The sequence below is a fragment of the Lipophrys pholis genome (genome assembly GCF_963383615.2).
Source record: "Lipophrys pholis genome assembly, chromosome: 23".
In the NCBI taxonomy this organism is placed as follows: Eukaryota; Metazoa; Chordata; class Actinopteri; order Blenniiformes; family Blenniidae; genus Lipophrys; species Lipophrys pholis.
Genome location: NC_137645.1, coordinates 1,930,975 through 1,955,381, shown reverse-complemented (window position 1 = coordinate 1,955,381; position 24,407 = coordinate 1,930,975). Strand labels below are relative to the sequence as shown.

Genomic DNA, 24,407 nt, shown 5'->3' with positions numbered 1-24,407 from the left:
GAAGTGGTTTAAGACTGTCATGCACTCTTTGGTGCTGGAGGACAGGTGGAGGTTCAAGTCCTCCTCATGGTGGTTCCTGATCACTAGAAGGACTGAGAATACAGATTGAGGTTAGATGGGGGGGTGAGGGAGGTCAATGTGGTACAGGAGGACAGGAGGAGTAATTAGGTTCAATTCCACTTGAAGAATGTCTCTTTATTGTTTGAGATAAGAGTGTGACTATAGAGCTGAACCCGTCCATGTGTCCCTGAGACAGACTGATAGCTCAGTGGACAGCACTGATGTCACTAAACTTACACATCAAGCGAAGGGTTGATGGTTCAAACCTTACCATTTTCAAAGTGCAACCTGTAGAAAATAAAAGACAAAAGCGCCAGGAGAAGTGGGAGAAGAAGAAGACACGGTGGTCAAGTGGTTTAAGACTGTCCATAAGACTGTGGACAGACGGTGGTTCAAGTCCTCCTCACGGTGGATCCTGGTCACCTGAAGACTCAGAGGGTGAGATGCGGGGGTGTGGGAAGTCAATGGGTGTGGGAAGGACAGGAGGACAGGAGGACAGGAGGACAGGAGGACAGGAGGAGTTATTAGGTAAGTTGGAGCGAGGGAGTGGGTTGGCAAAAAAAAAACCCACTGTGACTTTTTTTATAAACACAAAAAAAGGGTTGTTAATAATCATATTTGCCAGCCCTTTTCCCCTCCCTCTCCCTCTCTCTCTCTCTCTCCCTCTCTCTCTTTCCCTTTCAGTTCCTACATTTAGTTCCTGGTCTTCCAGACCAGGGCCAACCCAGTTCCTTCAGACCAGTAACTGAACCTAACCCTAACCCTAGCTTTAGGGACCCGGGATTACAGGAGGTGAACCTCAGTCTCCCACACCAAGGTCGTTGGTCTTTGGTCATTTTTCTTCAACCACTAAGGACAAAGGCTGAAGTGTCCAGAGGGACACCTGTCTGATGTTTAGCTCAGTGAGAAGCGCCGCTCTCATTGGAATAAAAGGTCAGCGGTTCAAGTTCTGGTCAGGGAGCACCCTGATTCCAAAAGTTCTATTTGATGTGTTTCTATATCCAAACATCGGTGAGACCGATGACACCATCCTGTTTAGCTCAGTGAGGAAGGACGCTGCTCTTTGATGCAGCAGGACGTGGGTTCAATTCCACTTGAAGAACTTATGTCTCTTTATTGTTTGAGATAAGAGTGTGACTATCAAGCGAAGGGTTGATGGTTCGAACTTTACCATTTTCAAAGTGCAACCTGTAGAATATAAAAGACAAAAGCGCCAGGAGAAGTGAGAGAAGAAGAAGACACGGTGGTCAAGTGGTTTAATACTGTCTTCCACGCTTCGGTGCTGGTGGACAGGCGGTGGTTCGAGTCCACCTCATGGTGGTTCTTGATCACCAGAAGACTCAGTGATGCGGGAAGCCAATGGGAGCGTGCGAGAAGCCAATGGGAGTGTCTGACAAGTCAATGGGTGTGTCCGAGAAGCCAATGGGAGCGTGAGAGAAGCCAATGGGAGTGTCCGAGAAGTCAATGGGAGTGTGCGAGAAGCCAATGGGAGTGTCCGAGAAGTCAAGGGGAGTGTGCGAGAAGCCAATGGGAACTTGCGAGAAGTCAATGGCAGGATGGGAGTGTCCGAGAAGTCAATGGCAGCATGGGAGTGTCCGAGAAGTCAATGGGAGTGTGTGTGTGGGTGGAAACAGGAGGAGGGAAAAAATGACAAAGGTGCATTTTTTTGTTTTTATAAACACAAGTGTTTATAAAAACTTTGCCAGCCCTTTTTCACCCCTCCATCTTCCTCCTCCTCCTCCTCTTCCTCTTCCTCCTCTTCCTCCTCTTCCTCCTCTTCCTCTCCGGACCCATCCACTCTGACCAACCATCCGAAACTGACCGACCATTTCAATTCCTGCTATCCAACAAACCCCACTTGGGGAAGTGTCCTGGTACTGGAGGGATTCGAACCTCCGTCTGTCTGAGTCCTCCGAAGCGAGGAACCCAGACCAAACCGCAATGCCACGAGCACCTGGATACACAGAACACTTCTCCTGGCGTATTTAAGTCTTCGATTTTAGGTGTGACCATCAAAATTTGGCACATCAAAGACTTGAACACCCTGCTATCTAACACCACCCACTTGGGGAAGTGTCCTGGAGGAATCGAACCTCCGCCTGTCTGAATCCTCCGAAGCGAGGAACCCAGACCAAACCGTTGCGCCACAAGCACCTGGATACACAGAACACTTCTCCTGGCGTATTTAAGTCTTCGATTTTAGGTTTGGCCATCAAAATTTGGCACATCAAAGACTTGAACCGTGACCTCTCAAACACTAAACGCCATCCTGACTGTGTGAGCTACACATCCTCACACACTGCTGCTCTTCATTACAGCTTTTCATGCTTTGAGTGGAGAACAACAAAGCAGAATATTTCTGCACCAACCTTTAAATGCAGAGTGACAGAGTGATGGTAAGGCTATAGCCTTACCAAAAATGCTGAAAATAGGAAAAAATGGGATGATGATGGAAATGGGTCAGAAATGATGGTAAGGCTATAGACTTACCAAAAAATGTGAAAATATGAAAAAATGGGATGATGATGGAAATGGGTCAGAAATGATGGTAAGGCTATAGACTTACCAAAAAATGTGAAAATATGAAAAAATGGGATGATGATGGAAATGGGTCAGAAATGATGGTAAGGCTATAGACTTACCAAAAATGCTGAAAATAGGAAAAAATGGGATGATGATGGAAATGCGTCAGAAATGATGGTAAGGCTATAGACTTACCAAAAAATGCTGAAATTTGTAGGGTAGGTAAGTAGGAGGAAGCGAGAGAGAAGTGTGAGAGAAGTGAGAGAGGAGAGGAGAGGAAAAAAAAAAAGACAATATTGCTTTTTCCCTCACCCTCTACCCTACCTCACCTGGACCTATCCACCCTGACCAACCATTCCAATTCCTGCTATCTAAGAAGCCCACTTGGGGAGGTGTCCTGGTACTGGAGAATTTGAACCTCCGTTTGTCTGAGTCTTCCGAAGCGAGGAGCCGAGACCAGACCGCTACGCCACAAGTACCTGGATACACAGAACACTTCTCCTGGCGCATTTAAGTCTTCGATTTTAGTTTTGACCATTAAAATTTGGCGCATCAAAGACTTGAACCGTGACCTCTCAAACACTGAGCGTCATCCTGACTGTGTGAGCTACACATCCTCACACACTGCTGCTCTTCATTACAGCTTTTCATGCTTTGAGTGGAGAACAGCAAAGCAGAATATTTCTGCACCAACCTTTAAATGCAGAGTGACAGAGTGATGGTAAGGCTATAGACTTACCAAAAATGGTGAAATTTGTAGGGTAGGTAAGTAGGAGGGAGAGAAGTGAGAGGGAAAAAAGACAATGGTGCTTTTTTTTTTTTTTAATAAACACAAATAAGTGTTTCTAACCACATTTGCCAGCCCGTGACATACTGCAGCCACACGTGGCAGACAAGAGTCCAGTCTTTCAGTCAGAGGTTTAAAAACAGAAAATATAAACACTTTAAAAGGCTATAATCTGCAGTATTGGCATGTAGTTTAAAAGATAAAATAGTTGCAGCCAATTACTTCTACCGTGAATTATTTTCAAGTAGAACAAGCGATCAATTTTATAATGTGAACGTGTCTGAGTGTCCTGAAAAGGGCTATACAAATAAAATGTTTTATTATGATTATTAATAAACACAATGAACCTCTTTTAAAACTAGGTTCAGGTTTTATTTTAACACAGAGAATTCCATCAAAATATCCAAATCTGACAGAATGTGACTCAAAGAAAAACTGTGTTTTGCCTTTATTGTATTTCACCCCCCAAAAATGGAGGCAAGGCTATAGTACCACCTCTAAATAGTGAAATTTACCCCCCCTAAATTTGTATTTCAATAAATATGGAGGTGAAGTTATAGTACAACCTCCAAATTGCAAAAATTGTGAAAATGATGTGTTTCAATAAAAATGGAGGAAAGGATCTGTAAGGAGTGAAATTGCTGAAATTTTCTTTGACGATCAAAATGTTTTATTGTGTTACAGAACATAATAACTGACTGGAAATATCACATCAGCACATTCATCAGCAGTTACACAACCCCGCTTCATTATGATTTCAGTCATTTTCCCCAGTTAAAAGTCTAAAACAACCACATCGTGCTCCAAGAACATGAGGGGCCAAAAGGGAAGCGAATACATATTTCAACCAATCAGAAGCGTCAGGCTGCTCGCCCATCAGACCTTCCAGTGAACCTTCCCCTCCTCGACGCCACCGAGAGGAAAACCCCGAGGCCCCAGTGGATCCACATCGTGACACAAAACTTCTCAAAGCAACGGAACCAAAGAACCCCAAACCTTTCATTACTCAAATCGTAACAACATGTAGGAAAACACACAAATATATCAAACTGTTGCTCCTCAGCAGCACCAGCGACTAGTGAACTGGACTCTCAATGATATTCTGATTTAAGACTCATCCTTGTTCAGGCTCCTCCCTCCAGTTTCACTGTCTGTGTTTCCAGACATCTTGGACATCTTGGACAAGCAGCGTCCCTCACTTTGTTCTCCTGGTATTGTCCTGGAAGAAAGGAAGTACCAGCTAGTGTCCTGCAAAAACAGCAAATGCGTATATTGGAATACATTTACTTTCACATCATCCCAACTCCTGATTTTCCATTTCCGCACAGCAGCGAACACACTTTATCACATCACAGATTTAAAGCCAAACGTCAGTCAAAATATAACGCGACGGAGACTTTCTGCTGTCTGAGCGTCTGACAAGTCTTCAAAACCTTTGATTGATTGATTCAGAAAACCCTGGAGGCACTACTGTCCACCTCCTGCCCAACAACATGCAACCACTCCCACATGGTCACATCATTTTAGCTTCCATGTTTACTACACTGCTCAGGAAATGTAAACAGACTGAAACGTCTTGCAGAAAAATAATGAGAAACCTAGGGGTCATTCTCTTCATACTAACAAGAGGGAAATGCCTTTAATGCCATTTGATCAGAACTTCCTGCTGCAGAGATGAACCTGGAAATGTCTGGTTGCCTGTTTGTGTCAATACAAAGTGAACAGCTGTGACCAGTGAAACATCAGCAATACAACTAAAGAAAAACATTGAAGTGCTGAGAGCGCGTACTGTATGTAACGGTGAGGTGGCTGAGCCAGGGCTGACATCTGGGGCCCTGGTGAGTTGAGTAACTGGCAGGGAATAGAAAAGCTTCATACAGTTCTGATGAGGTTTCTGCAGCTTGTGGATCTGATGAGTCGGCAGTCGGAGAACATCCAGCCTGAACACGAGGAGGTTCTGCTGCTGACATCAGAACCTTGAGAGAAGAAAGAGAGGCTTCAATATTCACAGCGACTTTACCAAAAGTGAAGTTTCTAATTAAGTTTGTCTAGTGAATGGAAATGTCTGATCTCACTTCCTCACTAATCAATCAGAGTTCAAACTGTTTTATTTCAGTCAAAAATAACATTATGTTTATGTCAATATTGTCAGAGGTGTCGTCAGACTCACCTGGTCTGTCTGGGGGTATGAAGTTAAAACTCTGTGGAGGACCTGCTGAACAGGGGAGCATCAGGCTCACTCACTCAATCAGGCTGCAGGTGCGTGTGTTGGTGGACAGGAAGTGGGCGGGGCTTCCCTGAGAGGGAGGAGTTGGGGCAAATCGACGAGGGCAAAAGCCACTCCCACATCTGTCCACAAGAGGGCGTGAGCGCAGGAGTTGCTGTCGTTTCAGAAATGGAAGTTTGCCCTATGGTGGTCTAAAGTTGTAACTACTACCACCTTGTAAACCTGGAAGGAAACAGATTACAATCAAAGTCCCTGGATGAAACTTACAGTCTGAGATTTGAGATGAACTTTCCATCAATATCACTGCTTTTTGCAGACGATGTTGTCCTCCTGCCATCGTCACAACGTCAACGGTTCGAGTCCCGATCAACCTCTGGACAACTTGCATATTTATCATGTAATATTGTGTGTTCACAATATTATAGGTTTTATAGGTATTATAGGTGTTAGATGGTCATGGTGGACAGAATGAGCTGTGGACAGGACACAGGATGTTATTCCCTGTCACTCAAACTGTTCACTACCTTTTGCACCACACTCTTCCTCGACAAACATTTCTGCCTGTAATTTCTCTTTTCTCACAAAATTTGACACAGAAAATAGTTTTAAAAAGTGTTTCATTGTGTTGACTTGTTGTACTTGACAATAATTAATGGTAAATATAATTGGCTGTAACTATTTATCTTATTTCTTTTAAACTACAAAACCAATACTCCAGAGTGTTTTTATCCTCTCGGACTGACAGACTGGCTCCATCTTGTGGCAGAATTGTGTCACTGCATACAAACGTGTGATCATGAAAAATAACCAAAGCTCATCGATTACAATGTTTGAACTCCAAAATCTGACCTGAAACTCGTCTTCAATCCACTTTATTTTGTTGCAAATGCAAACGGTCAATTTCTGGAATGTTTGCTTGATTTTTGAGGACAGACTGGAGCTGGATAATGACTGAAGCAAACAAATACAATAAAATAAGAAAGAAAGCTCAGTGAAAATGAAAAATAATCTCAAAATGTCATCAACTATGTTTAAATGCCAAGGACAGAAAGGCTGGAGTGTTGTCGTAGTCCCAAAAAGTCAGAACAATTAGACACTGGCTAAAAAATTCAGAAGTGAAAATAATAATCACTTCTCAACACACACACACAAACACACACACACACACAATTTTCACTGTTCCCTCAAATAATCAGATAAAACACAAATCGTTTGGGTCCATTTATTATCCTGCTGTGATGGTTCAGTTACAATGTCAGTGAAAAAACAAGCTTGCATAGAGAGATGGACTTTGAGTTTTGGACAGGAAGTGAAGGTGGGCTGTGCAGAGAGGCGTGTGTGAGGGGTATTCATCCAAACTTTGGTACGTTCTGCTCAGGCGGACGTGGGGTAGTGCATCAGTGAGGAAAACATCTTTTTAAAACGGTGAGGACCACAAGCTTTCTATTTTCTAATCCAACGTCTGACCGATACAAAGTGTAAACATTGAAAAGTGACTTGAACTTTCCTTCAATTTTCTTTTTCACACTTTATATTCAGAGTGTGTGTGTGTGTGTGTGTGTGTGTGTGTGTGTGTGTGTGTGTGTGTGTGTGTGTGTGTGTGTGTGTGTGTGTGTGTGTGTGTGTGTGTGTGTGTGTGTGTGTGTGTGTGTGTGTGTGTGTGTGTGTGTGTGTGTGTGTGGTGGCTCAGGAGGGTCACCACAATGCAAAAGTCCATGCAGACAGAGAAGTTACACAGAAATAGAACCATTTCTATACATTCTGTGAATCAAGCCGTCATGTCGTGCTGACCCTGGTGGGCCACCGTACTCAAAACATACATCAGAAGGGGAGCGAGGTCAAACCGGAAATTATTTTTGACTGATGATGAGAAGTTCAAAGTTAAAATTACAAACTCTTCGTAATCCAGTCGACTAAAATGGTCATTTATTAATCTCTGAAACCGAGGCTCCAAATTCCCAAACTGTCAATCCAAATATTGATTAAATATTTTATATGTTCTGAACTCGTCGCTGGAAGAAAAAAATAAAACTCAGCGCCTTGTTGAATGATTAGATTTTTCAGAATACTTCATAAATTGTGTCACTTCAACATGTTTTGCTTGTTTATGGAATTTTACAAAAAAAAAAAAAACGATTTCACAAAATCACCTTAATGTGAAACTTCAATAATATAAAGTGACAAAACTTCACAGAGCATCGTTACGTACAAAACATCGGAGTAAAAATAAAATTCATGTTACGACTGTGGAGAAGAGTCGCTTCAGCGTGAAGTTTTTATAATTGTGCTGTTGTGGCAATAAATGAAAAACACAGCATTAATACATTTAATGTGAGTGTTTACGATATGAAACTCTTCATGATTTAACATAACAAGGTTCCCACATTATGGATCGTATCTCTCCAAAATAAAAGCTTATCAAACATTCGGCAATAATGAATCCATATTAAACTTTCATATCATAACTGTCATTTATTAAAACGTGAAACCTTCTGGCGACATTCTCACACTGTGCAAGAACGTTTAATATTAGAACGTAAAATAAAGATAAAGCATTTTTCTCAAACATTCACAAACTGGAACATGGTGTAAATATATTATGAATATTTTCACAATAACTAGATTTCTGTACCTCGTAATGTCAGAGACGGGAACATTTTACCTCATTTTTCACATTATGAATGGAAAATTTAACAAATCCCGTTCACATATTTCATAAAGTGTGAAATAAAACGAAGGAGAAAATATTGTGAAACATTATTTTATCACCTTTCACAATATAATACAACTTCATGACATAAAACCCCAAACTATATTACCACGCAATGACGTAAAACTGGTACACAATGTGAAAACCTTTCAAATTAAACTTCATGATTCTAAAACAATTTAAAAAAGAGCCTTTTTTCACAATATAATGCGATAATTAAATATTCAATTATTTTGAAAACATTTGTGACATTATGAAACTAAAGCTAATCATGTCAGAAGACGTGACGTTTGGATTTTTTAAGACGTGACGTGTCTGACCCGACGCCTCGCTTGACATGACGTTGTGTGTGTGTGTGTGTGTGTGTGTGTGTGTGTGTGTGTGTGTGTGTGTGTGTGTGTGTGTGTGTGTGTGTGTGTGTGTGTGTGTGTGTGCGTGCGTGCGTGTGTGAGGACAGGACCAGTTCACCTCCACGCTGTGGTTCAAAGTGGCAGTAAGAATCATGCGTACATTCATAGTGCAGGGGAGCGAGTGAGGAGGATTCTGGGACGTTTCACACCAAAACGCTCAGACTTCTGCCGCGGTTCATGGCGAAGCCGGCGCCGGCGCCCGTGTAGCGTAGGAGAACAACCAAAGAAATCTGATGTTTCTAATGAGCAACAGCAGAGATGAGGGGAAAAGAAAAAACGTCGACATGGTTGATTAATATTCCGGGAGGTTTTTGTTTTTCTTCTTTGTGTTTTTGATGTGGTGGTTATTGTTGCGGGTGGGGAAGCGCCTGCAGGGCGGCACAGCGGGACAAGAGAAAACTGCTTCTATCGAGCGAGTCGAGGGCTGGAGCCACGTTTAAAACAAACAAAAAGATAATACATAGAAGCGCTCTTTGCCCCCCACAGCACCGCCCTGCCAGACCTCCGGATCTGCTACATGATTGATTTTCACTAAATGGAGATTAACCATAAGAAACTTTAGAAAAGTGACCTGGTTCAAATCAGGAAACACGTCCGCACCGTGTCTCTTACGTCATTTGCTCGTCGACGCGTCGCTAACTCAGGTGTTTTTAATTATTAATTGATCCTAATCCGGTAGAAAAGTCACCCCCTATCAATCTACAGTATAAAGTTAGTTACATTCAGATCACAAGTCACCGTCACGTCATTAGAAAATCACTTTTTTTTTTTTTCTTCTCGATGAAAATACTGTAACAACAATACCAAAACTTTGAACTGGGACTCCAAAAACCAGCTGTGAGCAAAGTCGGGCGGGATGAATCCCGGAGTTACCTCACGAGGGCCGGAGAAGGCCTTGAGAAGGAAGGGTGCAGGTACAACATGAGGCCACAGGGAGGCGCTGCTCTGCAGCCCAGTTCTGGGTGAAAAAATGCTGACTCTGCTTCGACAGCGAAGGCAGTGGACGCTTCGTGGTTGACGTGTCTCAAACGACCTCTGACTGGTGGGTTGTGGTCCGGTTCAGAAGGCAGTGTGGGTCGGTCCTCACACGTGTTGCTGAGCAGGAGGGGAATGTGTGCAGGTGCAGGACTGTTCATGTCTCACCCGGCGGCCTCACGTCAAACCGTCAAGCCGAGGGCGGAGCGCCGGCTGCCGGGGAACCGGAGCGTCACTCCAGCCCGAACGTGCTGGTCTCCTCCACGGCGGTCAGCATCTTCTCGTAGAGCATGGAGAAGGACGGGTACGGCGGCAGGTCCAGCCGGTTGAAGCAGGTGTGAGCCCTGGAGGACAGACAGCGGAGGGCGGGGTTACACACAGCACCTGAGCACCACCTTCCTCTCGTTCACATCTTTTCTATTCCTCCACCTGGGCAGCGCCGTGACTTTCCCCCACTTCTCCACGCAGAACCGGCGGGGTCCGTTGCTGCCGCGCAGCGAGGCGAAGCCCTCGTAGGGGATGCTGGACGTCCCCGTGACGAACTGAAAAGAATGGAGACAACCGGTGACCACGGAGCCGGAGGGCGCCGGAGACAACCGCCGCCCTCAGCGCCGACAGACAGGCCTCACCTGCAGCAGCCGCAGCCTCTGCTCGTTGTTGAACCGCTCCACCGCTGCCCAGAACCAGCGGATCACGATGTGGTTGTCATGGTAACCTGGACACCACATCACACATCACACATCACAGCAGAGGAGACCAAACCAGCCAGAAAGCATGGAGGTGCTACCAAGAGCCACGTCACACAAACTGGGCTCACAAATACACACAAATGACGAAATGACATAAAGTTGAACACACACGATGTGTGATGCATCTCCATGTGGAACTAAGGTGGATTTACAGCTTTAGCAGGGACCGTGTGCAAATGACAAAACCTCGAAACAGAACCCACACATCACTGTCAAAGCAAGTGAAGCTGCAGTGATGGTGGCGACACAGGGAATACCAGTCACGTTAGTAAGTATTTTTGTGGTATCTGTCTTTGTTTTTGCAGCAGTTTGTAGTTTGCAGACGGTCCCTGCACTCCGGTCACAGCCGTCACACCGATGTATCCATCCACCAAGTAACTCCAACTTCTTCATACACCTGCTCCATGTGGAGGATCTGAAGTATCTCTGTACCTGAGCCTTTGTACCGTCTAACCAGCCCGACCTGCTGTATATATTGTAGTAGAAGTGAGTGAGAGGATCCACGGTGCCGTGCCTGAATGGTGCATTTAAGTACTACTTAAGAAAATTCGAACTCAGAGTTTCACACGGGAACTAATGGCAGAGCCGCACTCCGATGATTTCATAGATCAAAGAGCTGCGGCATTACAGAGGAGTCCCGCCTCCGCTCCGTACCTCCTCTGTACTCCGTGTTGTTCCTCCAGTCTGACAAGTCGATCTCCGCCGTGCCGGCGATCACCAGCTCCAGCTCCCGGGCGTCGAACACAGACACCAGCCGGGCGTCCACCACCTGCGGGAACCAGCACACGTCACTCAGTGTGTTGGTCTGCAGCGGCGGCAGACGGATGTTGTGGTTCCACCCGGCCCACCTCGTAGAAGCCTCTGACCAGGCTCTCCGTCTGCTGCACCACTCCTCTCTCGATCCTCCACTTCACCATCCGCTCGATGTACTCCTTCTTGTTCTTCTCCGACACGGGGATGTTGGCTCCGCTGGGCTTCAGCTCTCTTTCTGTGATCTGAATGGAACCACACACACACACACACACACACACACAGACGATCACACTTCTATCTCCGCCGCTCAGGCTCGCGGGTTCAACCCCGGAGGCGGAGGCTGACCTGTCCGAAGACCTCCTCGTTGACGGTGAAGGTGAGGTCCAGCATGTCCTCGATGTCGTTGTCCTTCATCCACTGGAGAGACTGGTGGAACTCCTCGTCCAGGTACTCCAGGTCGCTCAGCTCGCAGGGGCTGCAAAGTCATGGGGGGTCAGAGGTCAGCTGGTGGTGTGTGTGTGTGTGTGTGTGTGTGTGTGTGTGTGTGTGTGTGTGTGTGTGTGGCGCAGTGCAGCGAGCCGTGCATTGTGGGAAGCGTACATGCGCAGCAGGCCTTTGTAGAAGGGTCTGGTGAAGAAGGCGTCCAGCAGGTACTGGTGGATCAGAGCCAGGCCCAGGATACGGCCGCTGAACCGGAACCTGAGACGCAGCACAAACAAACAAACAAACAAACAAAAAAACGGCGGGTTTTAATGAGCGTGACGGCGCCTGCAAGCGTTTATCATGAACACATGGTTTTGACCGCTTCCCGCCAAATCAATTCGATGCGTTTGACCTCTTTGTGGCGGGGGTGTGGTTTGAGGCAGAGAACGCCTCACGCCAACGTGACGACCTCCCGGAGCAACGGTTCTCACCATTCGTGATGATTGTCTACAAATGCAGACATGGGGCTGATCTGGACGGTGTAGGTGTCGTTGGCCGAGTATTCAAACAGCCCATAATACGGGTTGAAGAGTTCTCTGGAAACCAGGAAGAAGAACTCCCTGGACGGCCCGCTGTAGTCCAACCTGAGACACACGCAGAGTCCAAGGGTTTTCACACAAGTACGTTCTACTAATAGAAGAGCGAAAAGTGAAGTTACACTGAGATGAAATAGTTACAACTGTTAGAATTGGTTAAAACTGCAAACCCAGCAAAAATAATAGCTGTTCTAAAATGAGGTAGTTAAAGTTCCTGAAGGTCACGGGCCACCGCTCCTCACCCCTCCTCCCCGACGAAGCTCACGTAGAGCTTGCTGCGCTGCAGGTCTTTCCGCGAGTAGCACATGATCTGGTTGAAGGCGTCCTCCAGCAGGTGGTCACGGCGGATGATCAGTCTGAGAGGCACAAAAACCAGGAAGTGACATCAGCAAGCGTTCACACTCGCAACTGGATGGAAAGAAGCGGCACGGCGGCTGACTTTAGCTTCCCGGGTCCCTGGCCGTAGCCTTTGGTTTCCAGTTTCCTGTAGAAGTTGCGTAGTTTGGCTTCGAAGTCTCTCTTGTAGGGCGCCGGCGCTCGAGCGTTGGCCCTCTGAGTGCCTGTGGGAGGAGCCAGCAGGACATTCGTCAAAGAGAATAATCACAGAAACCATCAAACTGCATGGATGGCAGAAAGCAGCGGCCCCGGAGTTTTACCAGGCGAGTTCTGTGGGGAGGAGACCGGAGACCCCCGGGGCGACTGGCAGTAGCTGGGGTGCAGTAAGGCGTGAGGCGGCACGTACGACATGACTTCGTCTTCAAACAGGCTGCGGAGACACGGCGAGCACGTTAGAACCCGGGCGGCGGGCGGGACGCCACGGGAAAAACCATACCGGACCTGAGCAGGATGACGAGGTCGGCGTCTCCCGACAGCCTGGCCAATCCCGACACCCCTTCCGTCCGGATCAGCTGCACCTTCTCCCTGTTGTCATAGCAACGCCACAGTCAGTGTCAGCCCAGAGGCCGTGAGTTCCAGGACTAAAAGAGACGGTTTCAACCCTTTTCTACAAATCTGATCCACCTGGAGCCACAAAACAGCTTTATTTTTCAGTTTTGTTAAGTTCTTCTCTCTATGGATGTGATATATTTATATTTTATTCTTTTAATTCTTCATAATATATTTCAATATATGTTTATTCATATTCACAGTATTTTTACGAGATATTTTTTGTATTTAAAAATGTTGGTTTAATTGCACTACATTTTGACTTAAATCACCGCAGTATGTCAACTTATTTTTATTTTACAGTGTGTGTGTGTGTGTGTGTGTGTGTGTGTGTGTGTGTGTGTGTGTGTGTGTGTGTGTGTGTGTGTGTGTGTGTGTACCTGAGTGCGTGGTTGCGGCTGAAATCAGGCTGTCTCTCCTGCAAAATCTCAAAGACGTTTGGTTGCCGTAGAAACGCCACAATCTTGTCATTGTACGCTGGAGGAAAAGAAATATCACAGTCACATTTAATATCACAATAATACCTGTGTGTGTGTGTGTGTGTGTGTGTGTGTGTGTGTGTACACTCACCCACTGGCACAATGTCTTGGCACTGCCCCCTGCTGGCGGAGGTGAAGGTGCTGGAGGGTCTTGGCAGGACGGGCGGTCCGGCGTGTCGGGGGTCTTCACCCACCTACACAGAGCGCCAGTGTGAGCAGCTGCGTCGTGTGAGACTTAGAGAGTGTGTGTGAGGTTTGTGGCGCTCACCAGTCGCCGTGGGCTGACCTCGCCGGCGCTGTGGCTGCGCTGTCGGGTCAGGTGTTGGCGGTGGGCCAGCAGGCTCGGGGGGCGGGAGCTCTGCAGAGGCAGCCGGGGGTCTATGAAGGTGGTGGCACGGCAGTTATGGTCCACGAAAAAAGGCTGCGGACAGACAGACGGTTAGGTTCCATCACGCGAGGCGGTGAGCCAAGCGATGGGCGTGTCCGGCCACCCTCACCTTGCCCGTGTGGTCATGCTTCATCTCCCAGCCCCGCGGCAGCTCCAGCTGCTTGTTCGCAAACATGTTGAGGAAGGCCACCAGGTCCCGGTTGTGCTGGTACCTCTCAAAGTGGTGAGCATCCCGACGAACCTTACTGATCATGTGCTTCAGACACGTGTTGGTGGTGAACATACGGTAGGCACTCTGGAAGACAGACAAACAGCCGGCAGGGAAAGAGAGAATGACACCAGTCAATCGGGGTTGGTGGAGCTCAAAGCTTGACATCCCTACATATAGACAGTATCTGGCTGTGGTCAAACACTGGATTGTGTCATGTGGCTGTTCAGCAGACCAGTGCTGAGAGTGTTTAAGTGAGTTGGGTGGTGGCGAGGGGTGGAGGTCCAGAGCGCTCACAGGGTTGGAATGCAGCACAGTGAAGAAGTCGGGGCTGGTGAGGAACTTGGCGCTGGGGGACTGGAGCAGCAACGTGAGGCGAGACCTGGAACCGGACGGAGCCACGCTGTTGTCCCTCCTCAGCTCTGCAACACCACAACTCAGTTCAGTTCAACACACAGGAAATGTCCAACAGGAAGCGGGACGCCGTGCGGCGGGGCCACTACCTGGGATGGAGGGGTGCATGTCGGTCTCGTCTGGCGGCGGCTCGTTGACCGGCGGCTCCTCCGCTCTGCCGTCGTTGGTTATGGTCCTGCGAATACTCTGGTACCTGCGGGGGAAGGGGGGGGTGGGGGGTCATGTCAGACACACTCGTCTCGAACCAGGAAACGGCAGCCGGCGCCGTGCCTCCATGTTCCCACCTGCGGTTCAGCTGCTCCATCTGCTGGATGGAGTTGGACCTCTGGAGGGTCTGCGGGGCCGCGGGTGCGGTGGGGCGCTGCCACGTCGTGGTTCGGTTGACGTGGTCCACATAAAAGATGCGACCGTGGCTGTCGATGCGAGCCTCCCAGTCTGGATCAGGAGGACACGTCAGAGTTCATATCTGCCACCACTCGCCGGAGGCAAACGCACACAAACACTCACTTGGCGGCAGCGGCTCGTCCACTCTCTGGTAGCGACTGATGTCGTGACGAATCGACGGCAGCGAGCGCACCGACTGGTGACCGTTCACCTGGGCGGTCGCACCTGAGGACCGGTCAGAAATCACACATGATCAGATGTGCAATCCAGGTTTTCATTCATACAAGTCAACTCAGGTCCATGAAATATAAAGAAAGAATAAAGAGTGAAATAATACTGCATCCTTACAGAAAAATAATGAGACAAATAACACTTTTATTAGTAAAGTTAAGATGTTAATAAAGACTCAATCTCAGCATCGATGAATGAAAACTGGCAAATGTTAAGAACCATGAAATAAAAAGAGTAATAATAATAATAATAATAATAAAGTGAAAGAGAAAAAAAAATCACTATTTCAAAAACAAGTTAAAGATTTTAGTAAGTTTTAATCAAAAATGTGGATAAACTATCTAATGTAAAACAAAATGTGAAAAATAAAGAAAAATATAATCAAAAATGATCAATTATACAAAAAAATTGTCGATATAAATAATACGTGATATAAGAAAAAAAATTATATATATGTTCTGAGCTTTTAGAGAATAAAGTTATCCTCGTCCGACTCACCGGTCTCCCTCTCCACCACTGACGTCCCGCCCTCTCCTCCTCTGGCCCCGCCCACTTCCTGGCTCTGCGTGGACCTCCTCCTCCACACCTGGCCGTCCTTCTGCTCCACCTCCTCACCGCCTTCAGCTCCTGCTGACGTCGTCGGCAACGACATCCAGTCACGGTTAACATTTGCTTCCGTTTGGGACATTTGGAGTGAAGCTGTGAAACACCGACCAGCTTCAGGAAGTCCTCCAGTCGCTCCACCGCTGCAGGTTGGAGCAGGCGCTCCTGCGATTGGCCCGTTGGCCTCACTGCTTGATGACTCCGCCCCTTCCTCCTCCGCCTTTGGAGCCACATGTTTCCTTGTGTCCACCTCCTGAGAAGAGAAGTTGGTTCGTCGTACATCAGTCAAGAACAAAGCAGCAGGAGACCATCGGTTCTCATCTTGACTTCCAGCGGCAGTCTGCTACATCGTCTCACCTGAATGGGTGAAAGAGGGCCGAGCGGGGCATTATAGACCACGTCCTGGGTCCCCCCCCCACAGGTGCATTCTATTGCCCCCGCTCCAGCTGCTGAAGCCCCCGACGCCCCCGACGTTTCTCCAGAGACCGGCGCCGCCTCCACTGACGATCCAGAAGCGTTTTCGTTTACAGAGGCCGACGGTCCCGTCTGCGCAGGCGCCACGTCCTCACCAGGTCCAGGTCCAGCAGGGGGCGCTGTGGATCCCCCTCCTGCCTGTGAGCACGACTCGCCGCCTGAAGCGCCGTTACCCTGTCCGGACTCGCTGGGCCTCCTGGGCGAGTCCGTGTTCTGCGGCGTCTTGTCCTCCTGGTCCCTGTGCGGCGCCGAAACCTCCTCGTCCTCGTCCGAGTCGATGTGCAGCATGGCGTTGAGCCGCGTGTCCGTGGGGAAGCTGGAGCGCAGTTTGGGCGGCGGCCCCGCCGGGGGCCGGTCCCCGGGGCTCCGGGGAGCTTCGATGGTGTCCAGGTAGTCGTTGAGCGACACCTGGCGGTGGGTGTGGCCTCCCGTGGCAGAGGCGAGCAGGTCGTCGTCGGCCGTCTGTCCCAGCTCCCGCCACACGCTGTCGCTGCCGTAGTAACAAGCACCGTTGGCGAGCGGGGGGCTGTCGTCAGAGCCCGTCGGCGAGGCGCCGCAAGTGAGGCGCGAAGACGAAGAGGGGTGAGGAAGGTCTTCGTCGTCGGAGGGACTGCCGGGGTCTCCGTTCACCGCACTGCCCAGCAGGGTTCCCACTGCGTCTGGAGACGCTTCTGGAGGAAAACAGTGACGGGCCAGACAAGTAGAATTATTCAGGATTTTAAAAGTAGCGGTCAACTAACATTTACTGCATCACGCTCAGACCATGGCTGTTCAAAGTGATGCTGATTTTCTAAAGTGACCACAGTCAAGCTACCTTATGGTCATGTACTGTTTTAACATACATTTATGACCTTCAGGCCCAGGTTATGTTTTTGTCTGCTTATATTTATTTATTTTCGCAAAAACTATTCTCTTGAATTGCATGAAACTTTCAGGTATTTGTCCCTATCCAAGGATGGGTCCATTCAATTATGAGAGCGATTGGGTCAAAGGTCAAGGTCTAGGTCACAGAAACACGGTCAGTTTTAATCCGATTGGTGTCAAACCAAAACCAAAATGTTCAGTTTTCAATTAGCTATCATGACGAAAATACCCCCCCTGACCTTTGACCCGTAATGACGTCACTGCATCATGTGGCACATCAGAGGATAGGGAATAGAAAACTGAACATTTTGTCTTCGGTTTGACACCAATCGGATCAAAACTGACAGTGTTGTGACAAAAACAATTTTACTGATCTTTATGTGATCTAGACCTTGACCTTGGAAAAACCCTTGGATGATGACCAATCATCCCTGAAAGTGTCATGCAATTTGGATGTAAGGCTTTTGCAAAAAGTTAGTAAAATAAAATAAAATAAAATAAAATAAAATAAAATAAAATGAAATAAATACACGCAGACAAAAACATAACCTTGAATAACTTTTACGTTTGTGGAAGTACTCAGACAATGGTTACTGGATGATGACCTACTGCAGAATCGAGTGGCTGAAACATGTTTTCTGTACAACAAATGATTAACAAACAATATTACATTCCTCTGATTAATATTCTTGAACATGTGTGTAACTTTTTTCCAGCCTTTAACATCAGATATGAAGTGTGTGTTTGTTTTGAACTGAATTACTGAGTTGTTGTCATGGAAACAGAAACACACCTGAAGCGGTAAAAGAAAGCCGCCATGCCCTCACCTTCCTGTCCAGTGGAAGTGATGTCCACTCTGAACACCAGCTGTCCACTCACGTGGTCCGTGGGGAGACGACGGCACAGGCTGTAGCTCACCGGCTGATCACTACACACACACACACACACACACACACACACACACACACACACACACACACACACACACACACACACACATTTCAACCTGATATCCGGCATTTAGATTTATTTCACAAAATGTGAGAAAATATGACCTTCTTAATTCTTAAAATTCTTTCCTTTCTTTGGCACATTTCAACTTTAATTATTTTTATTTCATCTTGAGTAAAGTGACAACATATAATAATGCAAATTTATTCTCTTTTTTTAATAATTATTCTAAATTATTCAAATTCCATTTGCGTCTTTTAAGGCGTGTCTTGATTTCAATTTAGAATACATTTTGTTGCTTCTTAACATTTTATTAATTGCTTCTACCTTTTTTGTCAGTTTAAGCAAAAAAGTAACGTTTACAGTCACATTTAGTTATTTTTACTTAACATCTGTCAGATTTTGATTTTTATAGACTTCACAATATTTCAACTGTATTCTTGAAAAATTTTAAATCTGTTAAATGTGTCTGTTCAATTTACAGTTTTTCCAAATTTGTTCCCAACATTTTGTCTTTCATTTATACATTTTTATTCCTATATATTGTCCTTCAAAATATTTTTCAAAATATCACATTTGTTCATTATTTTATGTGTATTTTCCTGCTTTAATAAGCACTCAGACAGAGAGACGTCTGAGACTCTGACATCTGACCTCCGGCACTTTACTGGAGTGTCTCCACATCAATGACGATCGATACGTCCTAATCCTGTGTGTGTGTGTGTGTGTGTGTGTGTGTGTGTGTGTGTGTGTGTGTGTGTGTGTGTGTGTGTGTGTGTGTGTGTGGACTCACTCGGCTGTGGGCCCCTCCAGGAGTCTCTGCACGGGGACGATCAGCTGTCCCAGAAAGCGTTTGATGATGGGTCGGCTTTTGGCAAACTTGTCCTTCACCTCGATCTCCAGCACGTCGGTCATCAGAGCCACGAAGGTGTACTTCTGAAAAGCAGAACTCCTGATCAGGACTCCAGAAACCAGCTTCAATCTTCTACTTCTTCTTCTCAGATACAAATAAAATTAGTTCCTTCTTAACCTTTCCCAAAATATTGGGTCCTCATTCTCGACTTGTTGCCCATTTTCTAAATAACTGTCTCTACTTCTACCAACATGTGGTCTTAAGAATAGAAAGAGAAAAAACATCTACAAAAGAACTGGGTCAGAAATCACCACACTGCACCGTACTAAACATACTTATCCCTCACAAACGGACCTCTCCGTGCCACACGGGGTTGATGGTGTTGGCGATGATGGAGGAGCGCCTCTCCTGGCCGTGGTGGGTGAACTTGGGGAGGCCGCTCCTCTTCCCGGGCAGAATGGACATCTTCAGGTAGGGGTCGGGGTTGAAGAACATGCCCTTCTTCAGGCCCAGCGCACGAATGTCTGCAAATCAAACGCCGTGCAGTGAGCTCGGAATCCGACCAGCCGCTCTGAGCGGACCCGCCGAGTTCGCCAGCTCACCTGACAGGGTGAAGCTGACCAGCTTCCGACAATGCTCGACTCCCGATTGGTCCCCCACTTGGCCGTCGCTGCTCACCTGAAACGAAGATTTTCAACGTTCATGCAAACGGTTTGTTGGTTGAGGAACGACGTGACGGAAACAGACGTACCGGGACTCCGGGGTTCTTTACAGTGATGCAAGGCGTCGTTGCTCTCAATGCTCCACTTACACCGTGGTAGTATTTAAAGCAGATCTTTGTCTCTGCTGTGGTGAACACACACACACACACACACACACACACACACACACACACACCACTGAATAGTTTAATCTAATTTCACAATGCTTTGCATTCACATTTAGATTCATGTTGTTTTCAACAGCAGTCAAGAGATAATAGGCAATAAATACATTGCAAAAGACCGTCATAAAAATGTGTTATTACAATGAGTCGTTAATAAAAAGTGATAACAAAGTAAGACGTTAAGTCATAACGAGAAGCCGGGTTTCCACTCACGCTCCATCAAGTACGGCCCGGGCTCCAGCCTCCACACGATCTGACCCCTCTGGGTGCCGTTCACGCCGCGGTTCTTCGAGTCCCACACATTGGCCACGCATGTCTCATCTGTAAAACACACATTTACATACATAAAGTGTTCCTTCCCGCCAACTAACGTAGCTTTAGCACACTGCTAAAGCAACAGGTAAGGCAGGTAATTAATGAGATATTGAGCCGGGCCACCAGCTAATGAGGCCGCGACATGTCGAGAACTTCAAAGTTAAACACAGCGGAATGGAATTCCCTCTGGTACGGTGAGTGTTAGTCTGCTGGTCGGAGGACGAGGAATCTTCTTCAAACGGACACTTTATTACACACTAATGTTGAAACTAAAGACAAAATGTTCAGATTAAAGACCAAAACGGGAGGACGAAAGATAGAAATATTGAGACTGAAGACAAAATATGGATCGTAATCACGCTGCCCCGCCGCTCCCTCACACATGCCCCCTCTAGGCCGCCCCGAGGCATCACCGACTCAACGGAAACAACATTCAACATTTCATTTCGCTAATTATCTCTGAACACGTGGATGATGGTATGAGCTGAAAGTGCTGGGGAGTAAAACGAAGCACCATTAAAAGACGGGATGATTTCTGTACCTGATTGATAGAAAACGGCCCTGAAATACACTGAATGGGGTCATTAGCCAAGAGTTCACGTGTCTTTTAGGGACGTATCGTAGCCGTGACGATTCCCCAGGGAAAACCTGGCGTCTAGTCAGAAACCACAACAACATGGTGCAGGAATGTGTGAAGGAGGACAAACGGCCGGTGGATCGATGCCGATGTCCGTGTGGTGCACGGATCATTCAGCCGGGCGAGGCCGAGCAGCCGCCGGCAGCCTGGCTGGAAACAGTGAGCGTCCCTGGGGAGGACAACCCGAGAAATCCCGTCCCTCCTCCTATTCTTCCTCCTGCTCCTGCTCCTGCTCCTGCTCCTGCTCCTGCTCCTCCTCCTCCTCCTCCTCCTCCTCCTGCTCCGGGTCGATACCATCCCTCCAGAGACGCTGCAGAAATGAAGCGCTCACCTTTCACCGGCTTCGTCCAGGAGGAAACACACTATCAGTCTCACGGTTTGAGACGACCTCGGCATTTAAAACACCGTGTGTATTTCTCTACCTGCACCAGGCTGAGTTTTTCACACCTGAGTGTGTTAAATCGCGAGCGTCGGCACAACCAGCTGGTGTCACAGAACACGCCGCTATCTCACTAGTATGCAAGTATGTTCATGCTTTGGTTCATGACAGATGACAACACTTGTGAGATCTGAAAATGAGCTTAAATGCACTGCTGGCATCTTGGAGATAATATGCCAGGAAACTGACATTGGGAATAAAAGGTAAAACATTTTTAAAGAACTAAAAGTGTGATATTATCCATTGCTTGACATTTACATTATGCGTCTCTGTCCTACAGTCTGTCCTGGAAAGTCTGAACTTTAAATTTCTCATCTGTGAATGAAGCATTAAAATCAACATCTGCTGCAGAGAACAATAACAAAACACCACAAAGACTAAACTGACTGCGACACTGCAGGAAGCACTAAACCACGACCTAGAAATACCCATGAAGCCAGAGCTTTTGTTTTTCAGTTTGTACACACACACACACACACACACACACACACACTTCTTTCCAGTGTTTGCTCTGTGCAGCCTGTCATTCACAAGTACACCACGTAAGATAGAGTACACGAGGAAGTAATATTATAAGTAACATAATGCTTTTATATGCTCTTTACGCTGAGTCAGCACCACTTGTCATCATCGAGACATCCCCCTTTCACACACAACCACACACACACAACCACACACACACGCACACACACACACACAAACACACACACACACACACGCACACACATGATCCATTAGCTGGTTAATGCTGAAGCAGAGAGGCTGAGGTAATGCTCTAACCTTGAGACGTTGAGCTACGAGTTGCGACCTCTTCAGTACGGGCACCACATCACTGTCCTACAACATTTTTTACTGCACCAGAAGGCAAAGAAGGACAAGAGTTAAGGTGGACCAGAAAGCCATTGAGTAATAACCGATGAGTTGGAGTGAACTGGCTTCGTGGACGTTCGTTTGTAGAGCCACTGTACTGATGTACTGATGTACTGATGTACTGATGTACTGATGTACTGATGTACTGATGTACTGATGTCATCACTCCAAACCAGGCTTTAGCGAATAGTCGATCAGTTGCAGTTCCCTCAACACTGAACTACACCTCATTTTAAGACGGACAACATTCTAACACTGAGCACAAGTGGTCCGTTCTACATTTGAACGTAAAACCCTTCAAGTCGATATCCCTGAAGAGCAAAACGTTCAGGAGCACATAATGTCTGACGTCACGTCAAAGGTCATAATGTCAACAGTTCAGCTGCACTGCAAACATCCACCTGCAACAGACGAGCAACGCTGACGCTACTTTCCCATGAAATGGATTATTAGCTGGTTGTTGAACTGATGTTTGATGATGTGAAGTGATTAGTTTTAGTTTGGCGGAAACCCATCAGGACAAGATGTCGCCACAGGGACAATCAGTCCCGGAGTTTAGTTGATACTTCTGATTTTTGAATGTTTGCGGCATCGCTGCTCTCAAAATGAAAGATAAAGTGCTTTTCAGCTTGACAAGGCATTTTCCACACTTCAGCCGGTGAGTCTAGATGTTCTCACCGATGTGGTAAAGGCCGATCCAGTCGGTGGCGTCCACCTCCTCCTTGATGTCCCAGGAGATCACCAGGTGGGCGTGGCCCAGCGTCAGCTGGTACATCGAAGCCGTTAGCGAGGAGCGGCTCTCTGAGGTCACCAGGTCTGTGTCGCTATTGGCCCGCTGAAGCCCCACCCCCAACACTTCCGGTTGGTTCCCTGACGACAGCGGCGGGGGGGAAGTGGAGGAGGCGGAGCCAGAGGTGGAAGGTCCGACCGCCTCCTGCGCCGAGAAGCTGCGCAGGTTATCCGGCCCGATGGTGTATGGCCGGGCATGCGGCGTGCGCCGGCGCACCGCCAGGAGGTGCTCCCGGGCGCTGCCATTGGGGGACGACGAAGACGACGGGGACGAGGACGAAGCAGTGGCGGCTGTCGCCATGGTGACAGCGGAGGAGGGGAAGGGAGGCGGCGAGAAGCGGGGGGGCGACGATGACAGCTGGTGGTGGTGGGGTGAGGAGGAATGGGACTGAGGGTGAGGATGATGGTGGTGGTGGTGGTGGTGATGGGGGGATGAGGGGGCGGAGGGGGAGGATGATGAATGGGGGCGGGGGCGAGGGGGTAGGACAGCGGTTGCAAGGGAGGGGCGAATCTTGGAGGTTAAAGGGGAGAGCAAAAAAAAAAAGAAAAAAACAAGGAGGGAGGAAGCCAGGGGTGAGGAACGAGAGGTAGCGACGGTACAAAGCTGTGTGAGCTTGACGGACCAGTCTGGGATTATAAATTCATGGAAAGATACTTTGATTGCCCTTCAGCAAGGCACTTCAGAGTCCTCACATCCCTCTAGAAGTCTGAGGGGTTAGAAGAAACCTTGAACCTCCTCAGTATCGTCTTTTTTACGTCTGGGAGGCCGGTCCATTCCAACAAAGTCATGAGTGTCAAAACCACCGCCACGTCTCGCGCTCGGTCACCAAACTATGTGGTAAATCCAGGTACTCATGATGCACGGGTGGGGGATGGGAGGTGGGCAGAGAAAGACAAGGAAAGAGGGACGAAGTCCGATCCAGAACCCGTGTGCCTGCGAGTCCGGGAAGGAGAGGGTGATGGCGGGGCGATCCTCCGATCCACGGGGAGGAGAGGGTCAAGGAAGGTTGGGCACCTAAAGGAAAGGGAGAGAGAACAAGTGAGGTGAGTCGAGGGGAAAGACGAAGGGAGCCAGGAAGGGGTTAGGGTTGTGATGGTCGTGATGCTGTTGGGAATACCAGACAAAAACAACACATCTCATTCTTGTCTTGGATGACCGAAGCCCAAAAGTCAAAGAAACCTGTACAATAATGACTAAAACCAAGAAGAGTGCTCGTACTGTACAAACGAAGCCCGAAGGATAAAAGCTACTCGCAAAACTGCACGTTAGAAACACACGGTACAAGAAACGGAACATTTTCCGACAAGCACAAAGCACTAATTGTGCAATCAGGTGTTGAACTTGTGTAAATGTTGTGCAACTTGTAAAAACTAGACACGAAGGCACAACGTATTCAAACTACAGTAGCTCACAACCTTGTGACAACAAAATAATACAAAACTAACTAATGCAACCACAGCGTT

General features: G+C 47.5%; 1 protein-coding gene across 2 annotated transcripts; it reads right to left on the bottom strand.

The window, feature by feature from the left end:
- Window positions 1–9,454: 9,454 nt before the first annotated feature.
- Window positions 9,455–23,341, bottom strand: hecw2b (HECT, C2 and WW domain containing E3 ubiquitin protein ligase 2b). 2 transcript variants are annotated; one of them, XM_080493076.1, is made up of 30 exons: window positions 22,833–23,341; window positions 20,107–20,214; window positions 19,759–19,853; window positions 19,610–19,685; window positions 19,362–19,531; window positions 18,948–19,090; window positions 18,031–18,131; window positions 16,223–17,010; window positions 15,977–16,118; window positions 15,761–15,889; window positions 15,155–15,256; window positions 14,932–15,082; window positions 14,737–14,840; window positions 14,531–14,655; window positions 14,135–14,320; window positions 13,906–14,058; window positions 13,729–13,831; window positions 13,539–13,635; window positions 13,051–13,134; window positions 12,870–12,979; window positions 12,653–12,773; window positions 12,456–12,569; window positions 12,109–12,261; window positions 11,795–11,893; window positions 11,540–11,669; window positions 11,290–11,436; window positions 11,096–11,210; window positions 10,322–10,407; window positions 10,122–10,234; window positions 9,455–10,036 (listed from the first exon to the last, which is right to left on the bottom strand). In XM_080493076.1, the coding sequence occupies exons 1-30, from the start codon at window positions 23,242–23,244 to the stop codon at window positions 9,925–9,927; spliced, it is 4,569 nt and encodes a 1,522-aa protein (XP_080349202.1). In that variant the 5' UTR covers window positions 23,245–23,341; the 3' UTR covers window positions 9,455–9,924. The 2 variants fall into 2 exon arrangements, with proteins under 2 accessions (XP_080349202.1, XP_080349203.1); XM_080493077.1 differs by having other exon boundaries at window positions 19,759–19,850; window positions 22,833–22,855.
- Between the last annotated feature and the right edge of the window lie 1,066 nt (window positions 23,342–24,407).

Coding starts and splice junctions, on each gene's coding strand:
- hecw2b (XM_080493076.1), bottom strand. CDS start 23,244: ATGGCGACAGCCGCCACTGCTTCGTCCTCGTCCCCGTCGTCTTCGTCG. Junction 17,011..18,030: donor CACTTCCACTGGACAGGAAG/GTGAGGGCATGG, acceptor GTTTTCCTCCAG/AAGCGTCTCCAGACGCAGTG. Junction 16,119..16,222: donor GCCCTCTTTCACCCATTCAG/GTGAGACGATGT, acceptor TTCTCTTCTCAG/GAGGTGGACACAAGGAAACA.